The sequence below is a fragment of the Cottoperca gobio genome, chromosome 10, assembly GCF_900634415.1.
Source record: "Cottoperca gobio chromosome 10, fCotGob3.1, whole genome shotgun sequence".
NCBI lineage: Eukaryota > Metazoa > Chordata > Actinopteri > Perciformes > Bovichtidae > Cottoperca > Cottoperca gobio.
In genome coordinates, this window is record NC_041364.1 from 2,832,629 (window position 1) to 2,859,975 (window position 27,347).

General features: G+C 43.7%; 1 protein-coding gene across 1 annotated transcript in view; it reads right to left on the reverse strand.

Moving 5' to 3' along the window:
• Positions 1–27,347, reverse strand: part of afg2a (AFG2 AAA ATPase homolog A) — a 104,828-nt gene that overhangs the window by 42,778 nt on the left and 34,703 nt on the right. Inside the window, exon 15 of the mRNA XM_029442082.1 lies at positions 26,958–27,084. Within this exon, the coding sequence (XP_029297942.1) occupies positions 26,958–27,084 (127 nt within the window). The remainder of the gene's footprint in view (positions 1–26,957; positions 27,085–27,347) is intronic.

The following is a 27,347-nucleotide window of genomic DNA, read 5'->3' on the forward strand; positions in this document are numbered from 1 at the left end:
TTCACAAACAGAGAACCCTTCACCTTGAATTCACTGTGTACATCAGTCTGGCTTAGCCTCTACATATCTTATTATGACATATATCTGATTGAAAACACACACACACACACACACACACACACACACACACACACACACACACACACACACACACACACACACACACACACACCATGAAGCAACTTCACACTTAACATTCTGCTTTGTGTTTAGGCTGGGTTTCACACAGCCTTGGGATTTAGCACACACTGTGCAGGGTCATGCAAACTTTGTATTAAATAAAATGAGGTGAAACAGAAGATCTTGCTCATATGTTGCTTTTGGCCTGATATTTTAGATATTTTAGATATTTCAATAGAGGAAAACCTTCTTAGTTTCAGTCTCTGGCTGAGACATCAGTTGAGGCCTCTGTCTTCTTATAGCCTTCAGTCATTACGGTGATAAAACACGAGAGGCACGTTGGCTCAGGTACAAGGTCCTCTTTGTTTGATTTTAAAACAAGTCCTAATCAAACACTCGGGTGCATTCTCAGATTTGGGTTTCTGACCTTTTAAAATAAATGCTGGTGAAGCTAATGTGTGACTTTTTGCAAAATAGCGAGAACTCAAAGAAGATGCAATAACTCAACGTGACACTCGTCTGGCTGCTGATGTTTTCACATGCATTTTGTTTTTTGCTCGACATCACCTGCAGCAACATGCAGACGTACAAGTTTAACAGTCTGCACGTCTTGGAAATTCACTTTGGCTTTTAATCAAGCGAATGATTTTTTGAGCAGATCCATCAACTACGAAGTGACTGAACATGACTGAGACTCGACACTGCGATCAAAGATTTACCAAGACAAGCCGATAATAAACAGGAAATACATTCTGGCATGTAAAGGAAGGCCGATTTGTCACGCTGTACCGGGGTAACCTATCTTCATAATGAGGGGTGAAGGTACACGCACGCACACGCACACGCACACGCACACACACACACACATATGGGGGATTTGGACTGTTGGTTAGACAACCTACAGAACTTAAGTACAGTCATATGTATGTCTCTTATAGTCTCCATCCGTGTATAGTCTATAACCACGTGCTGTGAAAAAGCCAACATGGGATGTCACTGTTCAGAGTTTTCAACTTGGTTTGATGGGAACCTCACAGAGCCACAGACAGTTTAAGATAAATCAGAGCAGGAGCGTCGGCGGCACAGGTAGCAGCGCTCAACATGATTAAGCACACCCTTCAATGCAGGTACAGGTATGTTATAGGTTTCCTCTGAGAGTCTTTGTTCGGCTCAGGATGTTGTCTTCTCTCCAACAACAGATATTAAAGCTATCACTGTTCGGCATCAGCAACAGCCAACCTGCATGAGCTGGGTGGAGGGCCATGCAGGTGTGCCGGCACCTGAGTGTGTCGGGTGAGGGGAGTAGTCTGTGTATAATGATGGAGTGTGTGTGTGTGTGTGTGGGGGGGGGGGGAGGTGCATATGCCTTCACATACACAAGACACAAGAGGTTCAACCGTCGACTTTCTGCCCGACTGGAAGACAAAAGTCTGGAGACGAGACGAGTTTATTTTGGCTACAAACAACAAACAGTGTGATGGCGTTCTCAATCCTTCAGTTTTTACTTGTACTAATTAATATGTAATGTAGGAACTTTACGGTATTTGTCTAACTATAAGCAATGCAGACTAGAGATTCAGCAAATATGACTTTGGTAAAACAAAATAGATCTAATATTTGTCTTGCTTTATGATGCTCGTAAGTGCAAAGTTATCATTGACTTTTGAGAAATAAGATAATATACAAAAACACGTGTTTCTGTTCATTATACAGAGACCCGTCTAAGTCAATTATTTGGTTTCCAACAGGTTATTAAACGTCATGGGGAAACTTAGCAGCATTTTAACTGCAAATATCTGATTCCACTGTAAAATGAATGTCATTCCAAAGCATGCACACACATATGCAGAGCAAGCTAAATAAAGCCTGCTATACATTGTGACAGAGAGCCGCCCAGACGTCCTCTCTGCCATCCAACTTCCTGTTTACACAGGAAGTTAACCGCTGCTTGGAGAGGAACCAAATAGGGAGGGACACAAAGAGGAGGCTGGGCCTAAGGACGGGGCTGTGTGTGTGTGTGTGTGTATACACGCGAGTGTGTGTTCATATGTGAGTGCATGCCTGCTTCAGGAAGACTGTGACAGCTTTACTGCGCTGTCAAGTATTTATAACCTACAACCTTTTTAGAGCCCCTAACCCGGGACCCAGCCTGCCTCTCTGTGTCTGAGGCCCTCACCACAGCGGGCCCCCACTGTACTGTAACTCCACAGCACTTCAGGGCCCGTAAATCTCTCAGTGAGGCGACTACAATGTGTGTGTACGTGTGTGTGTGAGGTTCAAACTCCTGCTATGACAACAGGCGAGCCATCAGTCTTAAGAGTGACTATTTGCCTGTCAAACTTAATCTTGGCTCGCAGTTCGACTGGAGGTGGCTTTCACTGTCTGTCAAGAAACAGAGAAGGGAGGAAAAAAAGGAGCTGAGTGGATATTTCAGGGGTGGAAAGTGGTGCATACCATAAATAGCTCGACTTTCACAGCTAGGAATCCCATTTTCAGTGGGAGGCATGGCTTTTTTTTCCTCTTTCAGTCTGAGTGCTGAAATTACTATTTATGTTCCAAACACTGTGATGTGTAATTTGGGAGATCTTGTTTCAAGCCTCACGTTCTTGCAATTTAGATGATATAATACTTACCGTCTTATATCCTTGTGGGTTGTTTAGCTCCATTGACACCCTCAAACACACCGTGTCTCTCCTTTTAACCCTGCCCTCCTTCTGTCCCTGAAGGCCACACGGTGCCATGAGTGCCTCGGATGTCTTCATCTAACAAATCACCGTTCATGAAGGCATTTCCACTCTGCAGTGTCAGCACAGGGAACATATTTCATGCAAACCCCTCTGTTTGATTTTAATATCTCCATTTACACTGACTGTGCACTTTCATTGAATAAACTGTATTTCTTCAGCAGAATATCCTGAGTAAGAATATCTGATTGAAACGGCTGCTATGTGCTGTTTAAGACATTTCCTCCTGTATCTATGAAGCAGCTTTCAACTTGACCTTTTCATCCACACACAGAACTCAAAGCAAAATAACTTTTCTTTGACGTTCTACGGCAAAAATGTCCCCAATCAAAGGTGTGCACTGTGCGAAGAGCAGCACACAAACTGCTTTTCCAGGTATCTTCTGCATCTCAGTGCTTCTCAGAGGAACTGCTCACGGTAATTCATCCACATTGACAGACATATGGAATACTGCTCTGCTCCACAGACACTCTTAAAACACGTATCCTGACCGGCCTCTCTTCCTGCAATCTCAATAAGAATGCAAACATTTTCAGACATGGACATTGGACTTTGAAATACACCCCCACCCCCCAAACAAATGAAGAATAGTACATGCATCTATAATTTGTCCATACATCTATAATTTGTAGCTATCGGATAACATTTGTTTATCCAACCATCGGTTCCGAGTGTGTTTGGGCACATGGGGACGGTAATTGCACCGTTGGTTAAGTGACTGTTTCAGGGAAATGGAGCGGCATGTGCCGCCACTGACGGAAGTGGAATGCAGAGTACATATTTGCCAGTTGAAATAACTGTAATATGGCGGAGGGGCAGCTCAGTAAATCAAATTACTGAGTTTAGTCAGAGAGCGAGGACGGACAAGAGAAGTGCTGCTTCAATTCAATTTGGATGGCGTGTCGTCCCGGTGGGTTGTATTGCAAAAAAAATGATATTATATGATTCTGGACCACATGTACAGTGGAGCTATCACATGTGCAAAGCTTGCCAAGGATGCAGCCACACTTTTGATGATTTTGTCTGCTGAAAGCCAATTTTGCTTTGTGTAAACTGCAAAAACTCCCCTTAATTAGCCCTAACGATCCTTGTTGTCTCAAATACAGTGTAACATTTTGCGAGTGCAGTAGCAATACTAGAAATAAACCTTTTTAAGAATTTTCTAAAGCCATAAAATTCTAATTTTTGTCTGTAATTGATAACGTACAATCTTATTTACATAAAACAAGTGAAAAATGCCAGGGCAAGAATAATGATATTAATTTCTAATCTTGTAAAACCAAGTTTATTTGCCTTAATCTTATCTTGTTTTATGATACTGATGTTTTTGAAAGCAGCCAGAGTTTTCACATACTAAGCCGATTCAATGGTTTCTACCTCGGGGTCACGGGAGTGTCATATGTCAAACAAAGTGCTTCCTGAGGTTAGCCATGTGCACACACCGAGTCAGTGTCACCTGTAAATCACACTCTACTAAATGCCATAAAGCATTCCTCTGCATTCTGAGGGGGGGTGAATATAAACCCAATGACATTATATCACTGTACATTCGAGTCTCTTGCCTTGCAGCGGATTGCATCCTGAAACCGTACAGTTACAAACAACCCGGAGATTTGGTTCCATAACAATGTGACCGGAGCAACAAACATTGTTTTGCATCTCCATGGTAATTATACGCGACACAGAGGTGCCAAAGAGCAAATGTTTGAAAAAACAGGAAGATTATCCAAACCCCGATTATCCAAAACGAAAGCGGACAGGACAACAACTATAAAATATGTGGTTTGAGTTGATGAGAAACATGCCTGATTAAGAGTGCTATTTGCAGATCATGATTTCCTGTCCTGAGGTTTCGACGTCGGCAGTCTGCGATAGTTTGAACCACAAATACGTGTAGCGCACCACTGGAGGCAAACTCAGACAATAATGGCATAATCAAAACGGAAAAAAGTTATTTTCATGTAACAACATGTGTTGACACAATACAGGAAGTGCTTATTGCCGCCAAAAAGAAACTATTCTTTTAAAATGTAAACTTGTTAGATGCTTTTTTCCGTTTGTTGTTATGGTTTTAACTTCTGACGTTTACAGTTTATAGTACTGCAACATCTAAATCCTATTGTTACGGCTTACCATGAATGGTTTTATATTTATATACGTGGTCTGGCAATGGATTCTGGGATTCCTTACATCGTTGTTAAAAGATGCATTACAAGTGTATGAATATTTAATGACATTTAAATAGTAAAGAGTTCAAAATTGAAACCGAATGCAGTCAAACTTTGATTACAAAAAGGATGACAATGCATCAAACTACTGCAAGAGTTTTCTTTAGCAAAGGAAAATGTTAAATATTCTTAACTAATCCTATAGATATGTCATTTTAAAGTGTAAAAGATGCTTGAAGATGAAATTCTTCCCCAATTAATGCAAAAAAAAGCTTTCAGTAAAAAAAAAAAAAAAAGCTCCAATAAAACACTTTAGCCGTTCACAAAAAAGATGTCCATGTCAAATCCTTCCGCATTATCTTGGAAGCATCAAATGAAGCAAAAGGCTCTTAATTAGTCCTGGGGAGTGACTTTCACAGAGCCGAGCGTTGTGCGCATCATCATGTTCACTGTGCCTGGGAATTCTAATTATTAATTTTTTGGTCTTCCACTTACAACCCCCAACTCCCCCCACCCCCCCATCACAGATCTACAGCTCCTCTCCATCTTTCTGCCTGCAGAGTAGTGGCATAGATGCGGGGGGCGGGAGTTGCCCGAGCCCTCCTCCTCATCTCCTCCATGGTGTTTATCCACTAATTGGGCCACTTCCTGAGACAGAGGCCAAACAGGGAAGGGAGGAATGCATGGCAAAAGGCCACTCAGACAAGCTAGCGTCAGGGTTAGGGGGGGGGGGGGGGGGGGGGGTGTAGATGGGACAGGGGAAGGGGGTGGGATGGGTCTGCGGAGATAAACGGGGGCAAAAGATAGAGAATACAACAGATCGACAGATGTTTTCTTTGTAATTTTTTTCTTTTTTGGGGAGGGGGCAAGCCCCTATTCATGACATAACATTTGATATTCTGCATGAGCACTTCCTGGCATAGCAGATCAGCAGCACATGCAGCTTGTGCTCACAACTAAGTGTAATGCACGCAAGCCTTCACGTTTCGACGGCCACCCCTGAGCTCCCTCGACAAAACGCTGGTTTTAATGGGGAGAAAATGCTTATAAGTCATTGGACTGACAAATGGAGGGGTTCGTGCTCGTTTTTATCCCGGCTGACCATCTATGCGCTCGGTTTCGTTTGATGTGCTGGCCCTTTGAAGTTGGCCTACAGGGTCTATTGGTGTTTTCCTGGGGTTAGAAGTTGAGCCCCCACAGCATTTAGGACTTTTCAGGCCAGTTAAGGGATGCCAGATGAGTATCCCACAGTCCCATGACACCACTACGTTTGTTTGCGTACAATATGTCAGAGACTGTATGTCAGAGCCACCAGTGTGTACTTCATTCAGAAAAAAAAATGGAAATATAACCAGGAGAAACTTTGTGCAAGATGAAGATATAATGATATGACTTTTCAGAGGACATTTGCAAATGCCTTCATGTTTCATAAAACCTGCAAGCCAAAGTTCTAACACAAAACTTGTTATAGTACATGTGTTGTTCATATCAACAAGTGTGGCCAGAGTTGAGAAAAGAAATCCTGCTGATAGGCCAGAGAAGGTCACATGGTGGCCATTTGGACAGGGAAGAATAAAATGCAGCTGGACTAGTGAGAATGACTCTGAATAAACACACCAGGCCAATCAAGGAAGGAGGAGGGGGGGTTGGTCGAGACAGACACAAACCCTTTCCTGTTGTCCTAAATAGAAACAACCAAGGGAGGGGAATCTCCACCAAACTTCCTGCCCTATCAGCTCCTGGGGACTCAGGATGCAGACTGGTGCGAAGGCACTGGCAATATTCTGAAAAGTGATTTAAGGAGCCGTATTTTGGTTAAATTAGACATGAATTGGGACTTTCTTTGGGGCATACTAGTTCCAAGTACAATCTAAACAAATGGTGCGTATTTGTGTGTAACTATATGTGAGCATTTACCAACCAGTGACTGCACAAAAATGTATTGCGAGTATGTTGCCCAAAGAGCAGGGTCAAATGTTGTGTCGCATCTGATAAAACAATGACGTCTTCACTCAAACTCCAGAGGGAATACCATGCACTGCTTTCTCACAGTATAAAGTAACATGTTATGGCAGATATTTCAGCTCCTCCCTTCCATGCACACGCTTTTTAAGGACCGATTCTTCGACCAATTTCAAAGACACATTCCTTCAAAATGATATAATGGTCTTCCAAGAAATAAAAAGCCACTCCAAGATTTTGCAGAAATAAGGTAGATGGGAGAGAATAGAGGCACATAAAGGAAAGCGATGGTAATAAGAATTTGGAATTGAATTTCTTTACAGTTTGCTTTATTTGAAAAAAAGGGGGTTGAGTGTTTGGAAAGTGTGTGGTAGATACCGAGACAAAGAAAAGCCATTATGAGCCAGACTGCAGGAGGTGTGTGACGTTCGGCTGCTGTCCCCGGTCTAATGGCAGATGTGATCCTACAGTCTGCAGGTGGCGTGCAACAGCCCCGATCCTGGCCAATGGCACTCCAAAACAGGATGTCTGAAACTCCCCAGGCTTGGGACTTCCTCTCCCGGAGCGCCATGGCCCAGAGTTCAGCCAGCTCTCAGCCCGAAGGAACGCATTACAGATCTGGCACGTGAAACAGTCTGCTGCTCACAACTGAACACCAGCCCCCCTCTTTCTCTCTGGCCCAGTCCCCTCTTTAACAATTTAAAACTACAGAAATAGTCCCCCTGGTGCTTCTCCAAAGGAAAGAGTTCTTTTTCAACTTGCTCCGTTTTGCGTCAGCGAGGGCATTGAGAGTACACCCTTCGCACTGTTAATGAAATGGGCCTCGGCAGCCAACATGTCAAATAAAATCCAATGTGCCTTTCCAAAATAGCAAAAAAACAAAACAAGATTGAGATGCAACCTTGACATGAACCACTAACGAGAGAAAAGTTCACATAGAGGATGTGCGTATCTTTTATGACAGGACAGCACAGACAGAGCTCCCCAAACACAAAGCTGTTGATGATTCACATTCATCTGCATTACAAAGTGTCCTGGTGGTCAAAAAGATACACTTGAAGTGTAGGGTTTTACAATCTCTCCATGCGGTCAAAACTTACTATTTGTTAAAAGATAACCTTGCAATATTGCTGGGCTTGTAAACTGCAAATATTTGGCATCGGTTTGAAAGACATAAATACCCCTCCCTGTTCCTACACAAAAAAGTTCTGCTAGCCCTTCTTCTCTGAAGCTGTTTAAGGCCTTGCAGCTGTGGAGGCTGTGTTCACAAGCATGAGCTGCGTTAATACCATTAGCAAAGATAGATGAAAGATAAATGTGCCTTTGAAGGAGTGGATGAAGCGGGGAGGAGGGGATTGAAGAATAAAAGTGGCCACATTAGAGAGAAATAGCAGTCTGCTGGGGGCTAAAGGGCAGGATGGGAGGGTTAGCAGTATCCTCTGGCCCTTTACAGGCATGCCCAACTTCTTAAATTATCCCCCTCCATACCACCCACCCTCCCATTTGGATCACAATGACTTCATTAAGATGGCACGCTGTTTTGCCAATGTGGTTCCCATCGGGCCCAAACTGTACATAAACCCCGCAGGAAATGCAGCTGGGTGACAGACTGCCCAAATATAAAGAGGGAGGCAGAGACGCAAGGAGTTAGGGTGTGTATATGGGGTGAGGGCTGAGGAAAATAAAACACATGTGAGGCGACGCAGAAGGGGTGGGGGCATGATTAACGATGCCGACACTTTGAAGACAGGAAGACACCTGGCGACCATCTTGTCTCCATGGGCCCTGGACAGACGGTAATGCTTTAGTGTGTAGGAATTAGGCCCTACGCATCTCCCAGCTTTAGCACGGAACTGCTGGCCAGATGGGGACTAAGCCGGGGGGATTGCAGAAGACTCAAGGAATGAGACATGACTGCCGGCTGGACGAACTGCAGCAGAGTCTCCATTGACTTGGCAGCATGCTTAGAGAATGATGGATAGTACGCTAGTCTGTGAGCTAGTTCACTTCCCTCATTGACTACGATTGTGTTAAATCCCTCCCATACGGCCGTGCTTGGGAAGGCTAATGAAGTGACTGGGCTATGTGTATTTTCCAGAAAGGATACTGTACACTTCCTTTCTTTGCCGATCCATAAACAGCCATTGTTGTATAGTGCCTTGCAAACAAACAACAGGCGCCTAAAAAGTCTTGTGTCTGCATGACCTTAAATATACAAGCCAAAAACCCCAACTGGGGCATGACATACCGACAGCAAATATGGGTTTTGTGGTAAACATCCTTGTTTAACAGGCCTATCGTTTAAGGAAAACATAAATAGGATGTTTAAGTATCACTAGCGGAACTATTTCACATCTGTGAACTAGCGCCTTCCCTTGAGCTTTTGAGTTCAAACTTTACAGGATACATACAATGATTTCCTCTTATTTTTTCCCATGAAACAGAAAAAAAAGACCCTGAAAATTGTATTTGTCAACCCCCCGCCCCCCACCACCACCACCAATAAACACATTGTAAAATGTCAGCTTCCCAAGCCAAAGATGGCAATAACAAAGTCTTGACAGGAAAAGTGGCGACACAAAGCTAGATGTGGAGCTGAGAATGGCCTGAGGGGTTCAGCAAACAGTGGATCAGGGTTTAGGTTAGAGCTATTAGACCAAATGGGCGGGTGGACGTGGGGGAGCTGGGATTGTTCCTGTGGCAGCAGCATCGAGTGTCTCTTCCTAAGGTCGTCTTTGTAAGTAATTGGTCTGGTAGTTAGCCACAGTTAAGCATCTCCATAGCGAAACCCTGGGGCTAAACCGCTAGCAACGTTGTCATTACCAGTCTCCCTTTGAAGACGCCTAAGATTGAGTTTGACCATTCGTTACGGTCTTTATGCTGTTTCTGGAGAAGCCCAGTATTGCTGCTGGTGAAAAATCTCTATAATGAATACTCTGACGTGTTTGATGGCTGCCTGGGGTGTTGTACTTTGACGTGCAGCAATTTTAGGCCATGCATGCCTCGTTTCTTTTGCCTGATGGAAACACAATTATCTAATTTCACTTGGAACACACCTTGTATGTTAAGTACCACAGCTGTAATTAGATAACAGATATGATCTTACAGTATTGCATTCAGAAAATCCCTGACAAAGGAATCCATAGAAACAGGATCTCCATGTAATGCACAGACATATGAGATAAACTGAATAATTCTAAGACATATATATATATATATATATATATATATATATACCAAGCAAATAAAAAATGCAACTCAGGAAGGCTAAAGCAAATGTAATTCTTAAATTAACAGGCCAAAGGGAACACTACAATATTACAGAGAAACACTGATTAAGCAACAATAAAAAAGTCTGAAATTATGGAGCTCAATTTAAATAGGATCCTTCAAAATGAATGTTTAGCTGTTGCAAATAGTTTTAATGATCATTTTATTGAGTCTGTTCTGGAATTGAGAGGCAATAATGCAGCACTCCAGTTGCCCTAATGGCCTAATGATACACTTGCATTAAATGTCCAGCAGTTAGGTATGTGATTGGCCCTGTGTAAACAGGGCTCCTGACAAAATGTATTTAACTCCTTACACTTGCACTTAGAAAAACAGCGAGGATTGAGTATTGGAAAGTGCCTCATGTCCTTAAGAAAGAACAAGCAGTCCGTGTACATGTGTCATGACCCGGTCTCTATAAATATACACATAGTGGGCCAATACCCACAAAACAAGCCACAAGAAAGAATGGTCCTTTGCAGTGGGGAAGGCAGCAGCCCCGGAGCTGCGCTTCAAGCAGGTCTGAAATCAGCGCTTGGGGAGAGCAAAACATATGTTAGCTATGTTATGGTTAGAATTAGCATGCCTGGTTTTGAACGGATGTGGGTTTGATCCCCTTGGCCTCCAGGCTCAATCAAGTCAATCTAAAATTAGTGGGCTGCCTCTTTTTTCCCGGAAGACAGATAATTCCCCCTCGATTGTGGAGAGGGGAAAATATTGGTAAAAGAAACATGGTAAGGAACGTGGAGCGTCAGTGAGTCCAGAGTATGGACACAACACAGTTATAGTGTCGCCGAAAATAGTGACAGGTGCAGTGACCAGCAGTTGCCAATAAACACATTCATACTAAAAATACACCGAGGACAGGAATGGGAAAGCTTTGTGTCAGCTTTTAAAGCTGTAAGTGTTTATCGCTGAGGGCGTATGGTTTGTAATGCTCAGGAACCGAATGCAAAAAATAGATTATATGACTGAGTCTCTTTGTACTTTTTTTAGACAAAGTCAAGCTGATAAAAGTTTCGGGGAGGGTAGCTGTTTGTGCCAAGAGCAAATTTAAAAAAAGCTTTTAAATAATTCAAGATTGAAGGGTTATGATTGGAAGGGTACTCTTCAAAAGACATATACGATCATATACAGCCAGCAATGGTGGTGTGATTACTATCAGTGCTGCTAAAGTTGATCTTGAACTGGGCAACTCGTCAACTGTGACTATGACCAAGGGAAAAGGACACACTCACCTCTGTGTGTGTAACTTTTAAAAGTGCCACCACCCTGAACAATGTTGCAAAGCCTATACTGACCTGAAAGACAAATAAGGTCTTCTGCCCACCAATTACAGACACGCTCGTGTCCCGTTAGCCCCGACACTTTCAACATGCAAATTACACCAAACTTGGGGACAGTTGTTCTTTTGGATGGTTTGCTTTGGATCTGTTTATACCGAGGATCAGCACTCAACAATCGTCAAAACAATAAAATAAAAGCAAACTTTCCAGTTTGCAGTGATTTTGCGATTTGCAGGTGAAACGATTTGGTTGAAATCGTTTTGACGTTTACGTTGCATATAACCGTTTTTCATTTAACATGTAATTAGGATCGGTTTTAAATTGAAATACAGTAATTGGGGAAGTCAGTGAGTACGGTTTGGGTATTACTGAACATTCACATTATGAAGAGCCAGACTTGAAACCTGAATACCATGCAGACAAGAATACTGTACAAAGGATCACAAAAGGAAAAACACTGCAGCCTTGGCTGCTGATGTCACTGGATTCTCAAGTGTTTTAGTCTCAAAAAAAAAACCTCACAAATATGTTGTGCTGTGCTATCCTGTTTTGTACATTTCCTGAAATCCAAGGTGTAGGTTACAGGAAAAATCCAGTTTGAGAGGGAAGGTCAGCCTTCAGGGTTTGAGGTCTGGAAAAAACATTAGGTGAAATGGAAGGGAAGAGACAAGGTCTACGTTATTTCCTCTCTTTTTCTTTTCTCTCCATCATTCGAGCACGGGGGTTGGGGTGGGGGTGGACGAGCTTTATCCTCCTTTGAGTGTCGCAGCCGTCACTGCTGGGAAGGGAGCACATGACAAGAGGACTCAGGACGCACTTGTGTATTGCGACAGACTGGGGCAACTGCTCATGCATCTGGTGCCCCAGGGTCACAGGGTCATGGAAAAAGTCTGTTGTGTATCTGTTGGTGTGTGTCTTTGTTTTTGACTTCTTGTGCATCATAAAAATGACATATTTCAAACTTTGGAATAAATCCCCAACAACTTAAATGAATTCCTAAAATAAATATAAAATATGTGTGTGTGCGCGCGCGCGCGATGATGATGGTTCATGGTTACACAACAGCTTGCGGTGAAAAGTTGCCAAGAGGTGCTAGGTAATCACCTGTACAACAATGAGCAAGAAATAGAATCAGGAAGTTGAGCTTTATTTAAAGTCTCTCCTGATAAGATTTTAATGTCACACTGACTTTATGTTTTGTTCTTCATGTGGGAAACAATGTCCACAGAGTTGCTTTAATCACATAGCAACATTGCCAAGGAAATGTTTGAATAGTTTTGTGATTCTTTGGCTCAGTTGGTTATCTATTTCTGGGAGTGCTGCCCGTCCGGTTTGACCACAGAAAACAGAACATGCCTTGTGTATCCTCATTTTACAATAAAAAGGCACAAAGACAAGTGCTCTGGGTCACTCTGCCAAATGAACACCATTACTCTGGAAGCGTTTCACGAATACAGGCCCACTCTTTTGTCAGCCCACTGTTCAGAGCAACCCTGTGGCTTTCCTCAGGTGCTCAACGTTTCCCTGCAGCTTTCCAAAGCAAGCGTATTGGTTAACCACCCAGACCACTCAAGCATAATGCAATCTCCGATTCACAACACACAAAATGTTCTGGCAGCAATCCATGGAACCTAATCCTGGAAGGGGAAACATTTCTGCAAACAGACTTTTGTTGAAAACGTCTAATGAATGGTTTCTCGTCCATTCTGAACGATGTAGAGTCTCTGAAATGTTTCCAACACTTCCCTAGTTTGTGCTTTTTTGTTTTCCTCATTCCAAACTACCAACAAGGGAGAGCGGTAGACGGACAGTGCTGCCTCTGTGCACAAGGACTTTCCAAACACAGAAGGCAGCTGTCCTGGAATGTGCACTGGCGTACAAGCAGGCTCTGAAATTATGGCCCTGGCCATTGCTAAAGAAAAGAAAATTGATGCAATCTGTAGAGCATGCAGCTTTTAATTAGTGGCTTCCGTCTCCTAATTGGTTTCTCTCCGTTTCCCCTCCACCTTAATTCGGGAATGGACCAATTGGCCATGCTGCATTTAGTGTGCTTTGTTTGTCTTGAGAGAAACCGTACACCGTAATCAAGGCTGCGAAAGTAAGTTTTCAAGGGCAAAGAATAGTCGACCTCATTCTTTTTTTTTAGTTTTCCACAAATCTGTACGGATTTTGGGACCAACCAGAGAAAAGCCTTCTTGTTGTTGTTCTGAGAATGTTTAAGAATGAGGAAATCATTTGGGGTCAGGCCAAACAATCTGCACTTACATTCTTAGCATAACATTTTTCAGAAAGTGACAGCAGGACACATTTAAAATTCTTTCTTACCAACAACACTAGCACCCGGTGTTGTGAGGTCAAAGGTCAGACCCATAGACATTAAGAAATAGGAGACACTTTGGTTTTATAGTAGTCATGTAGACAAATGCAAAGGATATTGCCTTTTGAAGAAAAGCATTATAAAACAACTTAATACTTCCTGCCTGTAGTTTAATCATATCCTGAGAACACTTTGTAAATATGCAGAACATGCATTTAACTCCACAGAGAGAATATATAATGGCTCATTCATGCTGCGGCTGAGTTTTTGCCTATGCAATAAGCCCTCTTCATAATGGCTTGTGGAAAGTGCATTATCTGAACGCAAATGTTTACTCATGACCTAACAACTGAGTCATGTTTATTGCACGCAACAAAACCTAACTGAGTGAAAACACACAGGAGATCACAAAGCTAAAGCTTACTGTGGTATGTTTATAGCCGGGTATGTGGTCTTTTAGTGGTTTTGTGTCAGAGCGCAGATGAGTAAACACTCCCATGTAGCTTTCCATTCAAGGTGTGTGAGTATGGTATGGGACACAGGTAAGCCAATGATGGACATCTCTCGGCTGCTTTTTTGCGTCGACTTGGCTTGGAATGAAAAAAAAAGCAGAAAGCAAACAGCTGGAAAGTAGCAAAAACTGTTGAAGCAGAGAAGAGAGGATGCACCGCTGGTTGCGAAACATGCTCGCTTCGATAACACGAACGCAATCTTTTCCCAAACAACTGCTGCTGGACTTTGAGTACGCTGGAGAGATAAGTGTGGGAAAGGAAAAGAAAAAAGAATACAGAATCAGAAAACGAGGACAGGAGGAAAAGCAGATAAAAGCAGAGGGGGAAAGAGCAAGAGCGACTGGTGGGCTGCTGACGGCTTGCAGCAGGCTTTAAGGAGCAATCATCGGAGGTCAGGGACAGGTCTGGTCACAACTGGATTCTCACTTACACACACACACACACACACACACACACACGCACACACACACATTCCCTGTGTCATCCTCTCTCATGTTTACTGTTTCCACTAGCCAACAAACACATCCCTTTGTTACTAGGGCAACTTGAAGAAATGTACTCCTGCATAGAAATCACATTCTGCACACAGCGGTGAAGAGGCCCGGCCCGCAGCGCAAGTCCTTTTAAAGCTTACGATGCATCACATCACGTTACTAAAGATGACTGGGATGTGATATGTGGGTTTTGGACATTTCGTTACTTAATGTAGAACTTTACAGAACTACTCAATGCACATTAGGAATATGTGTTATTGTCATTGTTAGAGTTCTGTAGCTTTATTCTATATCTTTGTTATTGATGCCGTAGATTGCTGCAAACCTCAATCTGTTCTACTGTTGCAGTAAGTTGCTCAGATGTCGAGAGACTTCAAACTTGAGCCGATTGCATGAAATGCAACTTGTATAAATGCCCTGAAAGCAAACATTGCGTAACCTTTCCACATGCATACAATAGCTTATGTTTACTTGCATTATTTCACCTACTGACTGAACTGCTCATTACTTAACAATTACTACAAGGTTTCTCCAGAAAGCACGTCCGCCTGGTGCCTGTAATCCAGATCACAGTCTGCTGAAAATACAGTTTTCAGGGTCTAAGTCTAGTTTACTTATTTGTCCACTAACACCAACTAAAAAGATCTCAATGCAGTGTCATTGGGCGAGGATGGAAATCTGTATTTGTTTCATTGTGTGATTATGTGCATGCATCTCCCTGGAGCGTGAAAATGTGTGTGACTCAACATGTGTGAAAACAACATAGCAAGCGTGGAGTCGGGCTGTGCTAAGCATTTCGGGGCGTAACATAACTCCATGCAACATTTAGCAGTAAAACAAGACACAGATTTGCCCATAGATGTAAGTAGTGCCTGAATTATGAGGGGCAGAAAATAAGAGAGGTGGAGAAGGAGAGGAGAAGATTGGGAAGGGGGGCAACCGGATAAGCAATAAAGATGATGGAGATATGTAAGAGAGAGGATAAGGAGGAGGGAGACGGGGAAGAAGTTCAAGAAAGAGACCTAGTTGAGAGTTCCTCCATTCTGCTTTCTGCCTGTGACCAGTAGGTTTAACGCTCAGACGTCGCTCTCTCGCTCTGTCTGTTTACAATTACCGTGCCGTGAATGAATCTTCCACGAATGACCGCTCAACTGGCAGCCCTGACTAGTCAGGAACAAGGGACCTATTAGTGGAGGAACTGAGGAAGGAAGGAAGAGGGGAAAGCCAAAGGGAAGGCAGTCCAGCTCAGAGGCCCAGGGAGGGAGAGGAGGGAGGGAGGGAGCAAGGGGGAAGGCTTAGTGGAGGGAGGGAGGGAGGGATCAGTGAAGTTCTACAGCAAAGAGGGGAAGGGCGATAGAAGAGGACGGCTCAGCCACATCTCCCTGAGGCGATCTGCTCGACAGAAGCAAAGATCCCAGAGGAGGAGGAAGAGGAGGCGGAGGAGGAAGAGTAGGAGGATGAAGAGGCCGTAGCATCCCCTTATCCCAAACCCGCCCATCTTAACCCCCCTCCCCGCTAGCAAGAAGAGAAGATGAAAGAGATTAGTTCTGGGGTCTGGCCCGGAGGACAGTGGACCAGGCAGCCTCTGAAATTCTTTCATTTCTCAGGCAACAGGATTTAGGATGGGACCTCCCTGTGGCCCTTTGACACAAGAAATACATGAGAGCATTTCGTGGGTGTGACACCCTCTCAACCCCCTCCCCCCCCCCCCCTATCCCCCTCCATCCCCCACCCGACCCTAGTCATGGTTTATTCGGGCATCGGAGCGCTTCTGGGGACTTCCAGACAGCCATAAATTACTCTGACTTCAGAGATGACATGCAGGGGGGAAAAAGAAGCGCAGGTACACACACACGCACACACACGGACGGGGACACACACGGACACACACGGACACAAAGAGGTGCAATCCCAAACCTATGAAATAGCCTTTCACACGGTCATTCATCAAGCGCAGCCAGTGAAAGAGGAAATGAAGTGACACTGCCCCGTCATCCTCTTTCCGATGCATCTGCCAAGTCCTTGCAGCGGGGCGGCAGGTCCTCAAAGACCTCAGACATGTTTCTGTCTCACTCTATTATTGTATACCTGACCTCAGGGGTCACGCTGTAACCATCATAAAAGGTTCTGCTCAAAGTCATCGACTAAATCATTTCAGTTTTCAAAGGAGACGGGCCGGTGCACTCATCTTTTCATGCTGCGTTTTGGAAGGACGGAAGCAAAGACGATGGGGTAGTGGAGACACAAGCCAGGAGGATTTTGCAGGATTGAATCCTGTGCCAGCAAGTGTTAGCACGCGTTTACAGCGTCCAATGTATTTGCATAAGTCCAAGTAAAGAAGCAGCGAAGACAAGGATTCTCTCGATTCGCCTAAATGACATTATGTCAGGTCGGGTCACTGACGGCGGCCTGACGTCTTTGCACTTGTCACGTTGCCATGGTGCTTACATGTGGGGCAACCACTCTGCAAAATTGCCAGATAACGCTTAATCAGCACATACGAGAGGCTGATAGTAAAAGTAATACCTCCTTTTAAAGGACAGCAGCAGCTTTCTGGCACAGACATTAAATAATCAACAAAGTGTCCTGTGATAAGAACAGAAAATGAATTGTTTAAAGTATTTTATCAAACATGTTGCTGGTTTTAGCCTCAAATGTGATTATCAACTGATTTTCATTGTTTTATATTCATATTAATCTTTAGGTTAAACAAAAAGAAGGCAATTTAAATGTGTCTCTGTACTTATTTGAATCCATTATTTTAGAATGAATTAGAAAAAGAATCAGGAGATTAGTGAATCATCATTAGTTGCAGCCTTTATCCTAATGTAAATTATTCCTCTGCAACACAAAAAAGCAGCTGGAGGCCTCAAAGTATCCAAAGGAATCTACTTAACCACAAGCTTAACCAACAGCGATGTATACATGCAGCTCGGCTACATGGAAACACAACTCCTACTTTGACAGCCAAATGGTCGTCCTCACAGAAGGGCCTGGTGGGATTCATTTCATTGCAGCTACAATGGGTAACTTAAGTCTGGATAAAGACGTCTGAGGCCGGCAGAGGATGTACATACCGTCACTCCCCCGGCCTGTCCAGTGCACCTATGAAATTACTGCAGCAAATAATAGCCCATTTGTTTAGCCATTCTCCGAACATGGCACTGGAAAGGAGGTCAAAACAAAAAGGAGAGACACTGTAGCTCCTTTTGCAACATTATCGCGCCCCCCCCCTCCAACTTCAAATCCACCCAAAACTTACACCTTATCTACTTGTAAGCAGCTCTTAATGTGTTGTTGGGATCCCCGGAGCAGAGAGCCGGGCGCAGGCAGCTTCAGCAGGGGACATTTGGAACATACAAAGGGGGTATTATTTGTTGCACCCCCCCAGTTGGCCCCCCACAAGCTTCTATTCTGTATGTGGGTCTGACAGGATCCTGATGGTGGTGAATGATGACTCCTTCCTACGGCCTGGTTTGTAACAGAGACTCGAGAAAGACCAAGCAGGCTGCGTAATATCCCTTCAGGTGGGATACATCCAGTATGTGTGTTTATATATATATATATATATATATATATATTATATGTACATTGATGTCAGCATGTTCAGGCAATTCAATTACTCCAATCTTTCTCCAAATTTGGACACGATTTCCTTAAAGCTCACCGTCTCCGCTCTGTATTTTGTCCGTGTGTTCAGGGGGCATGTTGTTTCAGGTACTGGTGAGACATGAAATACAATCCAGGGAGGCCAGTTTGAGAAATAGATCCACGAGTTTTAAAGGCTTATCAGATGCCAAAACACTGCACAGCGGTTTATAATACTCAGAGACACGATTTTACAACTCTGGAAAGCAATTATTTCATTTTGTTTTCGCCACGAGGAAAAGTATAGAATATGTAGAAGTTCTGACAGCTTGATGGACTTCTATCAGAAGATGGAATCAGCTTCCACAAACCTTTGTTTTTCTAAAGTGATCTGCTCTCTACAGTAGTCGACAAGGTTCAGGTTAACGGATCTCATCACATGTGTCACTGAAGACACGTGTGCTCGCTGTTACATATATATATATAGTTGTATTTCTACAGTAACATTCAATCCGTGTCACGCAGGCGTAGCATCAAACCTGCACCTTTGTGTAAACCCCAAACATCGCTGCTTTTCAACTAAACATCTGGAACTGGAACATAGTGATTTACACAGTATGTGCTGGCGAGTGAGCGATTGGATGGCCGCCACAATGTATGAGACCACGATGCACTTATTGAGCCCATTAGAGGTGACAATAAAATCTGCTATCGTGGCGACTGGAACAACATTTATGCTCGTTGATTCATAACATTGGCCGCGATCATCTTTGACGAAGAGACGAATAGAAAGAGGACAAAAGAAATGTAGAGAACGGCAATAAAATAAAGTGTAATGAAGACAGACGGACGTAAAAGAATATAGTAGCTGTGCAGCAGTGTTGCAGGAGGGGTGTGTGTGTGTGTGTGTGTGTGGGGGGGGGGGTTAGGAGTAGCATTTGTGAGAATAAACGAGATTTCCTGAACTGAGAGCATTCCAAGGGCGCCGGTGGTCTCGGCTTGCCAAGAGGCAAGACGACACATGCTGGAGATGTCTGCCAGGTAGCAGAGCACAAAGAGCCCTCATTTCCTCCCTACCCCTCCCTCCCTCCCTCCCTCACCCCCCCAACACATACACCCTCCACCATCCTCATGTCTTTCTCTCTCTTCGAGCACACCAAAACAGAGGAGTAGCTGACGGATATGCACGATCCTTTTCATTTCTGAAAGTCTTCTTTATCAGAAAGAACACTTTGTAAAGAAACAGAACAACGTCTCCCTCTCGTACCGTGCACTAAATATTATATGAGAAAAGGAATTCCTAGAATACGGTAGAAAACTTTGAGATAAATCTCTTCGTGACTAGATAACCAGAGTTAATCTGGTCTTGCAGGTTTTTGTTCTGCGTCTGGTCGGATTGGAAGCTTTCTGTGGTGGTATTCTTGGATGCACACATGTGTAAGCTGATACTAATACAACCCTTGAAGTTTGATACTTGCCTGGGGATCCTGCTCCCCCAATGCTCACAAACACACATGCACACAGCTTCCCAGAGCTCATCCATCCCTAGGTGGTATCCCATTACTTGCTTGTAAAGATACACACACACACACACACACACACACACACACACACACACACACACGCTTTTTGTTTTCTTTTGCCACTGTAGCTTCTAAGCCCACAAGCCAAAACTCTCACTCTGCCTTCTCATTACTGCATCTCAACACAACCAGCGCAGGAAATACTTTAAATACTCTCAGAACGGGAGAACAGTGCTCAAGCAGAGAGAAGAATACCGAAGCTGCAGCTCGTGGTTAATAATGAGAACTCGACGCTGGATGAAAACAGCGTAAAGAATTTAAGCAGAGATGCCCTTATAGCTACAGCGTGGATAATATCAACAGCTCAGCGCGGCTTCAGCAGGACACCCTGTACTGTGGCAGCGGGGCTCTATTCAGAACTGTGCAGTCAGGAAAAAACTGTGAATAAGCTCTAATCCTTTAAGACAGCACCAATAGAGATTCCATCATGCTTGGCTCGTCACAAGAAGAGAGCAGAGCTTGGGAGATGATAACGTCAGTCCAACACAAAATAAAATATGGCCTGTTTTGACTGGCTGGCTTACAGCCGCTCTTTTAGCTAAGGGTTGTTTCCTGTTGAGTGGAGGCCGGGCTCAGGTGGAGGTTTCTGCCAAAAGAAAAGGCAAAACAAAAGGGATTCACATGAGAGAAACTTTAAGGATCCTCTGATGCCCTCGTGTGAGGCCGAGTAACAAAGACGGAAATGTTTTGAGCGTTCACGGGAGGTTTTCTTCACTTAAGACTTAATGTAGAGTCTTTACGGAGGGAGGAATTAAGAGGTATTCATATGAGCCAACACACACAAACAAAAGCAAAATGTGCATCAGATACAAACGCTTTTTAGAGTCAGAGGAGATGTTCTTTCATATTATGATTTATTACTTATTTGTCACTTTCTCAGTAGTCATGAGGTGGGAAACCCCACCATTCCGGTTCACAAGGCAGGTGATACAAGCATAAATCATTTTGAAAACACACACACACACACACACACACACACACACACACACACACACACACACACACACACACACACACACACACACACACACACACACACACACACACACACACACACACACACACACACACAGCGATGCAGGAGAGAGAGAGGAGGAAAACAAAATCAAAGCTCCACTTAGCTAATGCCTGAATATTTACCAAGTGGCCCACTAATTACAGTCTGCTGGAATTTGACTGTGATTACAATTAGCAACGTCCAGACTGGAAAACACTGGCAGATGTTCAGGCTGCTGGAACCGGCCCGACGTCGGGTATTTACTTTGCATGACTTCTGCTGAAGTCCATTAGGCCGCGGAAGGACTTTATAAATGAATGCAACTTTATCAACACGGAGCTGCTTGTGTGGAAGGAGACACCAGGTGCACTGCAGTCATGTGCAGGACATTATAGCAGCAACAAATGGTCCAGTTAATGGATAGAAATGGTGAATTCTTCTGGGTGTTTAGATTTAACAGGGAGCACAAACTCTGTGAAATCAAGCGTGACTTAATATTATAAATATGAAACGGTCACATGTTGCACAACACTAGCCTGTTACTGGAAGCACGTGTTGGGACACAAGACCTCATGACGGCTCATAAAATATCTCATGTTTCAGTGAACGACAAACAAAAAGAGGATTGAACGATCAAATCACTGCCAAGCTGAGAGACAACATAACAATCTGGAGCTGCCGTACGGTACAAGCTGCACAACAAGAGAGTTGGCAACATCTGGCATGTAGTCATCACTTTTATCTAAATTCCTTACATTACCTTACACACTTTGTCCTCAGTGGGGATTGAACCCCTGACAGCAGAGGTTTATCACTTCATCCACTGAGCAACGATTGAGCAATATTTATTAAGCTTTTAATCTGGGAATCGTATCGATCACAATTGTCAAAAGAACTGACCCGTGTCCAGTTTGGCACCATCTCCTGTTCAGACGCCACACTGCAGTACAGGAGGACTTCAGAGGGAGGAGCGTGGGGGAGCGAAGAGGGGAGAAAACCTCACACACATCATGAGTGGACAGAAAGGACAAGATATTCTGAAGAGGTGGAAGACAAGAAAACCTTTAGGATAAATAAACGCGATGTGACGCTTTGTATTTCATCTTTGTGTTGACACACATTACACAACTTCAACATTGTATAATTAGAGCAAAGCTAACGTTAGTTTTTTATCTGGCACACAGGAAGGTGTTACAACCATTTATGTGTTGTCACTGTTCCAACACGGTAACACACCTGGAGAGCTGTTCGGTGACTCAAACTGTATTTCTGGCACAACTCCAGCCACAACACAGAGAGAGAAATGTGCAGGGAGGGAACAATGAGAAAGAGGAAATTTGTAGCTTTGTGTGAAGCGGCGCTCACACCAGTCGGGACATGACTCGTCAGCATAATTATACTCTAACAACATCTGTATTTATAAAACACAAAAATATTGAAAGCACTTCATCGGTAGCTGAGAAGGATGTGTTATCAAGTGTCGTCCAGATAGTTGCAGGACAGCTGTGCATTCATTTATTTCACAACCTGGTGGATGAGAACGGGGGTTTTAAACCAAAACGAAGGCTGAAAGTAAAACTGTGCAGAAATGAAATCAGTAACTGACAACAATGTTGTTGATTTGAACCACAACTTAGAGAATTTGGGAGAGTACGGCCTCTGCTCAGTTGTCCTCAGGAGTGAGGAAGACACACAACATGCAGTTGAAAGTTCCAGAAAGTGGCCTTGAGTTCAGACTTTAAGTCAAAACGTGAAACTATTTCTGATAGAGAGTACAGCGGCACAAGCAGCTCTGTGAGGCTGTAATGAGGCACATCAGGGCTTTAAGCTAAATGCTAACACCATGCTAAATAATAACAAGGCGAGCCTACTGATGTGAAGCGGGTATAATGTTAACTATTTCTTACAATTTTAGTTGAACTTGTTAGCATGCTAATATTTGCTATTAAGCCAATGCAACTATACATTGCCATCCCTATAGTCATGCCACTAGCATGGAGATATTACGCTTTCAAATGTACAACTCTTATATATCACAAAGATCAAAGCCCGAGAGAATCCTCATCCATTGACAAATGTGAAATGCAGCCATGTTAGTTGTTCCTCTAGAGCATCCCGACATACTGTCCTTTCAACACTAATCCTATTGACTCCGCTTTGTTTTGGCCCCTTGATCTGATAAGAGCCCAGTTGGGAACCTCTGGTGCTAAACAAAGACCCATCTGCTAATAATCCTCTCCACTGTAAGAACTCCTGCCCGGCACATTATGCTAAACAAATAGGTTATTCAGTGAAACAATACGACGCTGTCTTTCCTGAGGAGTGAGCCACCAACACCAACAAACTGAAGGAGGATGTGTTTCTTTAGACAAACTACAAATGGTAAAAGGGACGTGTTGGTTGAGTGTTTGTGTGTACAATCAACTAGGTAGACAGCTGCTCGATAAACAGAGTGACAGGGGGTCCTACTGAACAGGCTGGATAAATATTCCCGGTGGTGCTAATCAATCACCACAGCACGGTCACGGCGGGTCAGAGGTGGGCTTGGGTGATTGGCGCAATACAAAGGAAAGAGGAAGTGTAAAAAGGTGGAGGGGAGGCGGCAGGAGGTTCCAGTCACATTACTTCAGGCAATGAGATATGCGGTACAGATGATGCTTTGGAAGTTGCGTTTGGCACAAGAACATATTATTCTGGTTCGTCTGCGGTTGTGAATAATGTGCAAAACATTTATCAAAAGTGAAACAAAAGCGAGAGGAAGTCGCAGGACTTTGTGTGCCTGTGTGGAAACTATCTATTTGTTATCTTTTGTTATCCGTTTGTTAGGATGTGATTCAGCTGCATTGGCCACATTATGTCTGGATGTTGTTGTATACCTGGTCGTGTTTGTCACTGATGTAATACAAAAGCCGGAGGACGTTGGACGACTTTGTGCAAGAGGACAGGATGTCTTACTTATGAAAGTTAGACGACTTCAGGTATCAATACAACTTTAGGTCCTTTCATCTTAGATTTAAAAAGTGATGCAGGGTATAATTCAGATGAGGGTGGAGTTTCCCCACTCAGAACCGTGTGTTAACTTAAGAAGAGGAGGAAATCCACTGTCCTGCAGCAGTGGTTGAAAGATGGACATCAGGCCTGCTCCTTTCAAGCTCAAATAAACGCCACTTTCTCTCCTCACTTCCTCTCTCCATCCTTCCCACTCCGTCCATCAAACAGCTGAGGCCCCCAGGAGCCTCCTCTGCTACACCGAGAGCCAACAATGACTTCATTGACACCCCGGCGTCCCATTAATCTTCATTTGCCCCATCATATCCTGCCATTGGTATGGAAATGCCATCTCCGGTGTGAACTGACAGTCAGCGTCGGTGGTAGCAGAGCGGTGGTAAATGTGGGGAGGGTGCTCAAACCGTAGGGGGGCCATATCTGTCCATTTGGCAGCTTCCGTTCCCAATGTAGAGGTTAGGTCATAGGTTCCTCATTCAAATGACTTGAACCTTGCTAAACAACCACACACACACACACACACACACACACACACACACACACACACACACACACACAGTAGGGGGTGCGGGCGGGAGGAGGTAATCTGATTTCTCAGCTGCCCGGGAGACCACTTCCTGAGAGGGAGGCTTGTGGAAGAACGCCTGGGGTTTCCCCATCTGTCCACCCAGGGGCTTGGCCCCCTCCCTACTGTTAAGAGTTTCTTTCTCTCTCTCTTTTCCTCTTTATGCATCTTTTTCCTTCTCACATACACACACACACACACACACACACACACACACACACACACACTCACACACACACACACACACACACACACACACACACACACACACACTCTCAGACGGTTTCTCAGCCGCCTTACCGCTAATGGAGTTTGAAATGAGACGGCAACCAGTTGTAGAGGTGGAGGAAGTTGCTGTCATTCCCCCACCACAGCGATGGATCAATTCTCCACAAGTGGGCTAGAAATGGGGTGGGGTGTTTGTGGAAGAGGGGGGATTGGGGGTGACCCAACATTTGTAAGTGGAGGATTTTTCTAAGAAGTACTGATAGCATAGAGCTGATAGAGTTGCATTGAGCAGATGTGGCAACTCTTTATCCTCTTTTCTTAGTTGAGATTGGTGATTGTTATATATAAAGATAAAGTAGGAATAAGAATATGAGTTATAATATAATATAAGTTAGCAGTAAATGTCATAAAATGAATAGATAAGGAAAATATGTAATGGTTTTAATACAAAACACCAATTTTAAGTAACATTTTGTAATTAAAAAGTGTTTATCATTAGCTCAAAATGTATGACGATTCTATCTTCAAAGTGGTAGAGTGTGATGTTCATTGATTTACATTTCAAGGTATGACACAGGTCTACTCGCTGTTTGGTTTTTCCATTAGAAAAGCAGTGAAAAGGTACCTGGTACCTTTTTTTGGCACCACCTCAGTTGATATTCCTAGCGAGCTTTGACCAACTAGAGGATGCAGTGATTGGTCAGAGAGAATCGTCGACAGTGCAATACGGGACGACGTTCACAAATCCGCCATTTTCAAATAGTCAAGCTACCATCTATAGCGATCGCAACGAAATAGAGAGAAAGGTAACACAAACATTAGCCCCCTGGAAAGGCGACTTTGTTCTTGCCAGAGCTTGTATTTCCCAAATCTCTATTAGGGGTGAGAAAAATGTTGTGATGAGAATTTTTATTAATGGATATCCTATTCCAGAATAAAACATTTCAAGTTTTAAAGTTGAAGAGGAGACTCAAAGACAAAAAACGGAAGAAAGACAGAGACAGATGACTGCCTGAGCAGGAGCTTAAGAAGCGCTGCAACATTCTCCTTTCCTGTGTCCTTCTTGACAAGGCACAGACTCAGTCTTTGATCAGCACTCAGGAAATTTCATTAGGACGGAGATGGGCGGATAAGAGACCAAAGAAAGCTCTTGTGGATGGGAAGAGGAAGCGAAGGAGATAAAAGGGTAGAAAAATAGAAAATCGAGGGATGGGGTAATTGTCATGACGGGGAAGAAGAAAGAAGAGATAAATGTTCTGCGCCCACCTGTTGTGCGTGTTAAATTGACCGTTTTAGAAGTGAAGAAGTGAAATGTTCATTAAATGCAGTACTTTGAGCTAAATGCTAACAATGCTAACCTGATGTTCACCAATGTGGTTAATCGTGTTAGCATGCTAACATTTGTTATTTAACACTAAACCCAAAGTGAAGATGAGACTGATGGGACAGTCATTGGTGTTGAAGGCTTTGCAGGTCTTGAATGTTCCAGATTTAATGGAAATCCATAGAAGAGCTGTACATTTCACTCAAAAGCATAAATGTCAAACTCAATGTTGCACTACAGGAAAAGTCAGAGGATCACCGAAGTAATTAGGATTAATTGTGTGGGAAGCATGGCTGTTGTGAAAGCTGGCGTTCTTAATAAAACACAAGTAATCTCTGGAGTCTGGTTTGCACTCAATCTGTTGAGTCTTCAAATGGAAACAGCGATATCCGTACACCAATAAACCTAAAGTTTGTTTTCGGCCATTCAATCTCTTGGAAGAGGAAGGAAAGTCACTTGGCACCATTTAGCCAAAACAAACTAAACTAAATGAACAAAAGCCCCACAATGACTCCAAACACTGCACCTGAAAACCAAAACCAAATGAGGGGTACAAACGCTCTAGCATCGAAATTCAACCACACCAAAACAATGCAGTGACAGCATCAAAAGAGAGAGTCGAGGAAGACAGACCGGAGCAGGCGACCTTTAACCTTATCAATCATGTACAACAGAGGAAGGGAGGGAAAGGAGGAGACAAGAGAGACAAACACACAACATCTCCTCAACCTTATCAATCAGGGACCAAAGAGGAGGAAGGAGAGATAAAGACGGAGAGCCGGCGTCTGTTTACCTTATCGATCATGTCGGGCCGGTTGGTGGCGGCTAGCACGGTGACGTCTCGAAGCTGCTCGATGCCGTCCATCTCTGTCAGGAGCTGAGCCAGGACCCGATCGCCTACTCCGCAGGAGCCCGAGGAGCTGAAGGGGTGAGAACAGAAGATAGATGAGTGGACAGGATGGAAAGAGAGGTTGAGATGAGATTGATGTGACGATGGACGATTGTATGGAAGGATGGATGATGGGGAGAGAAAGGAACGTATGTAAATTAGTCAGAAACTGTGAAAAAAGGAAATTATTGATGGTGTAAAGTGATGAATTACAGAAAGACGATGGATGGTTGGATTAGATGGACATAAAGAAATGAAGGGAACAACGGTGTCAAGAAGAAATGTATAGAAAAG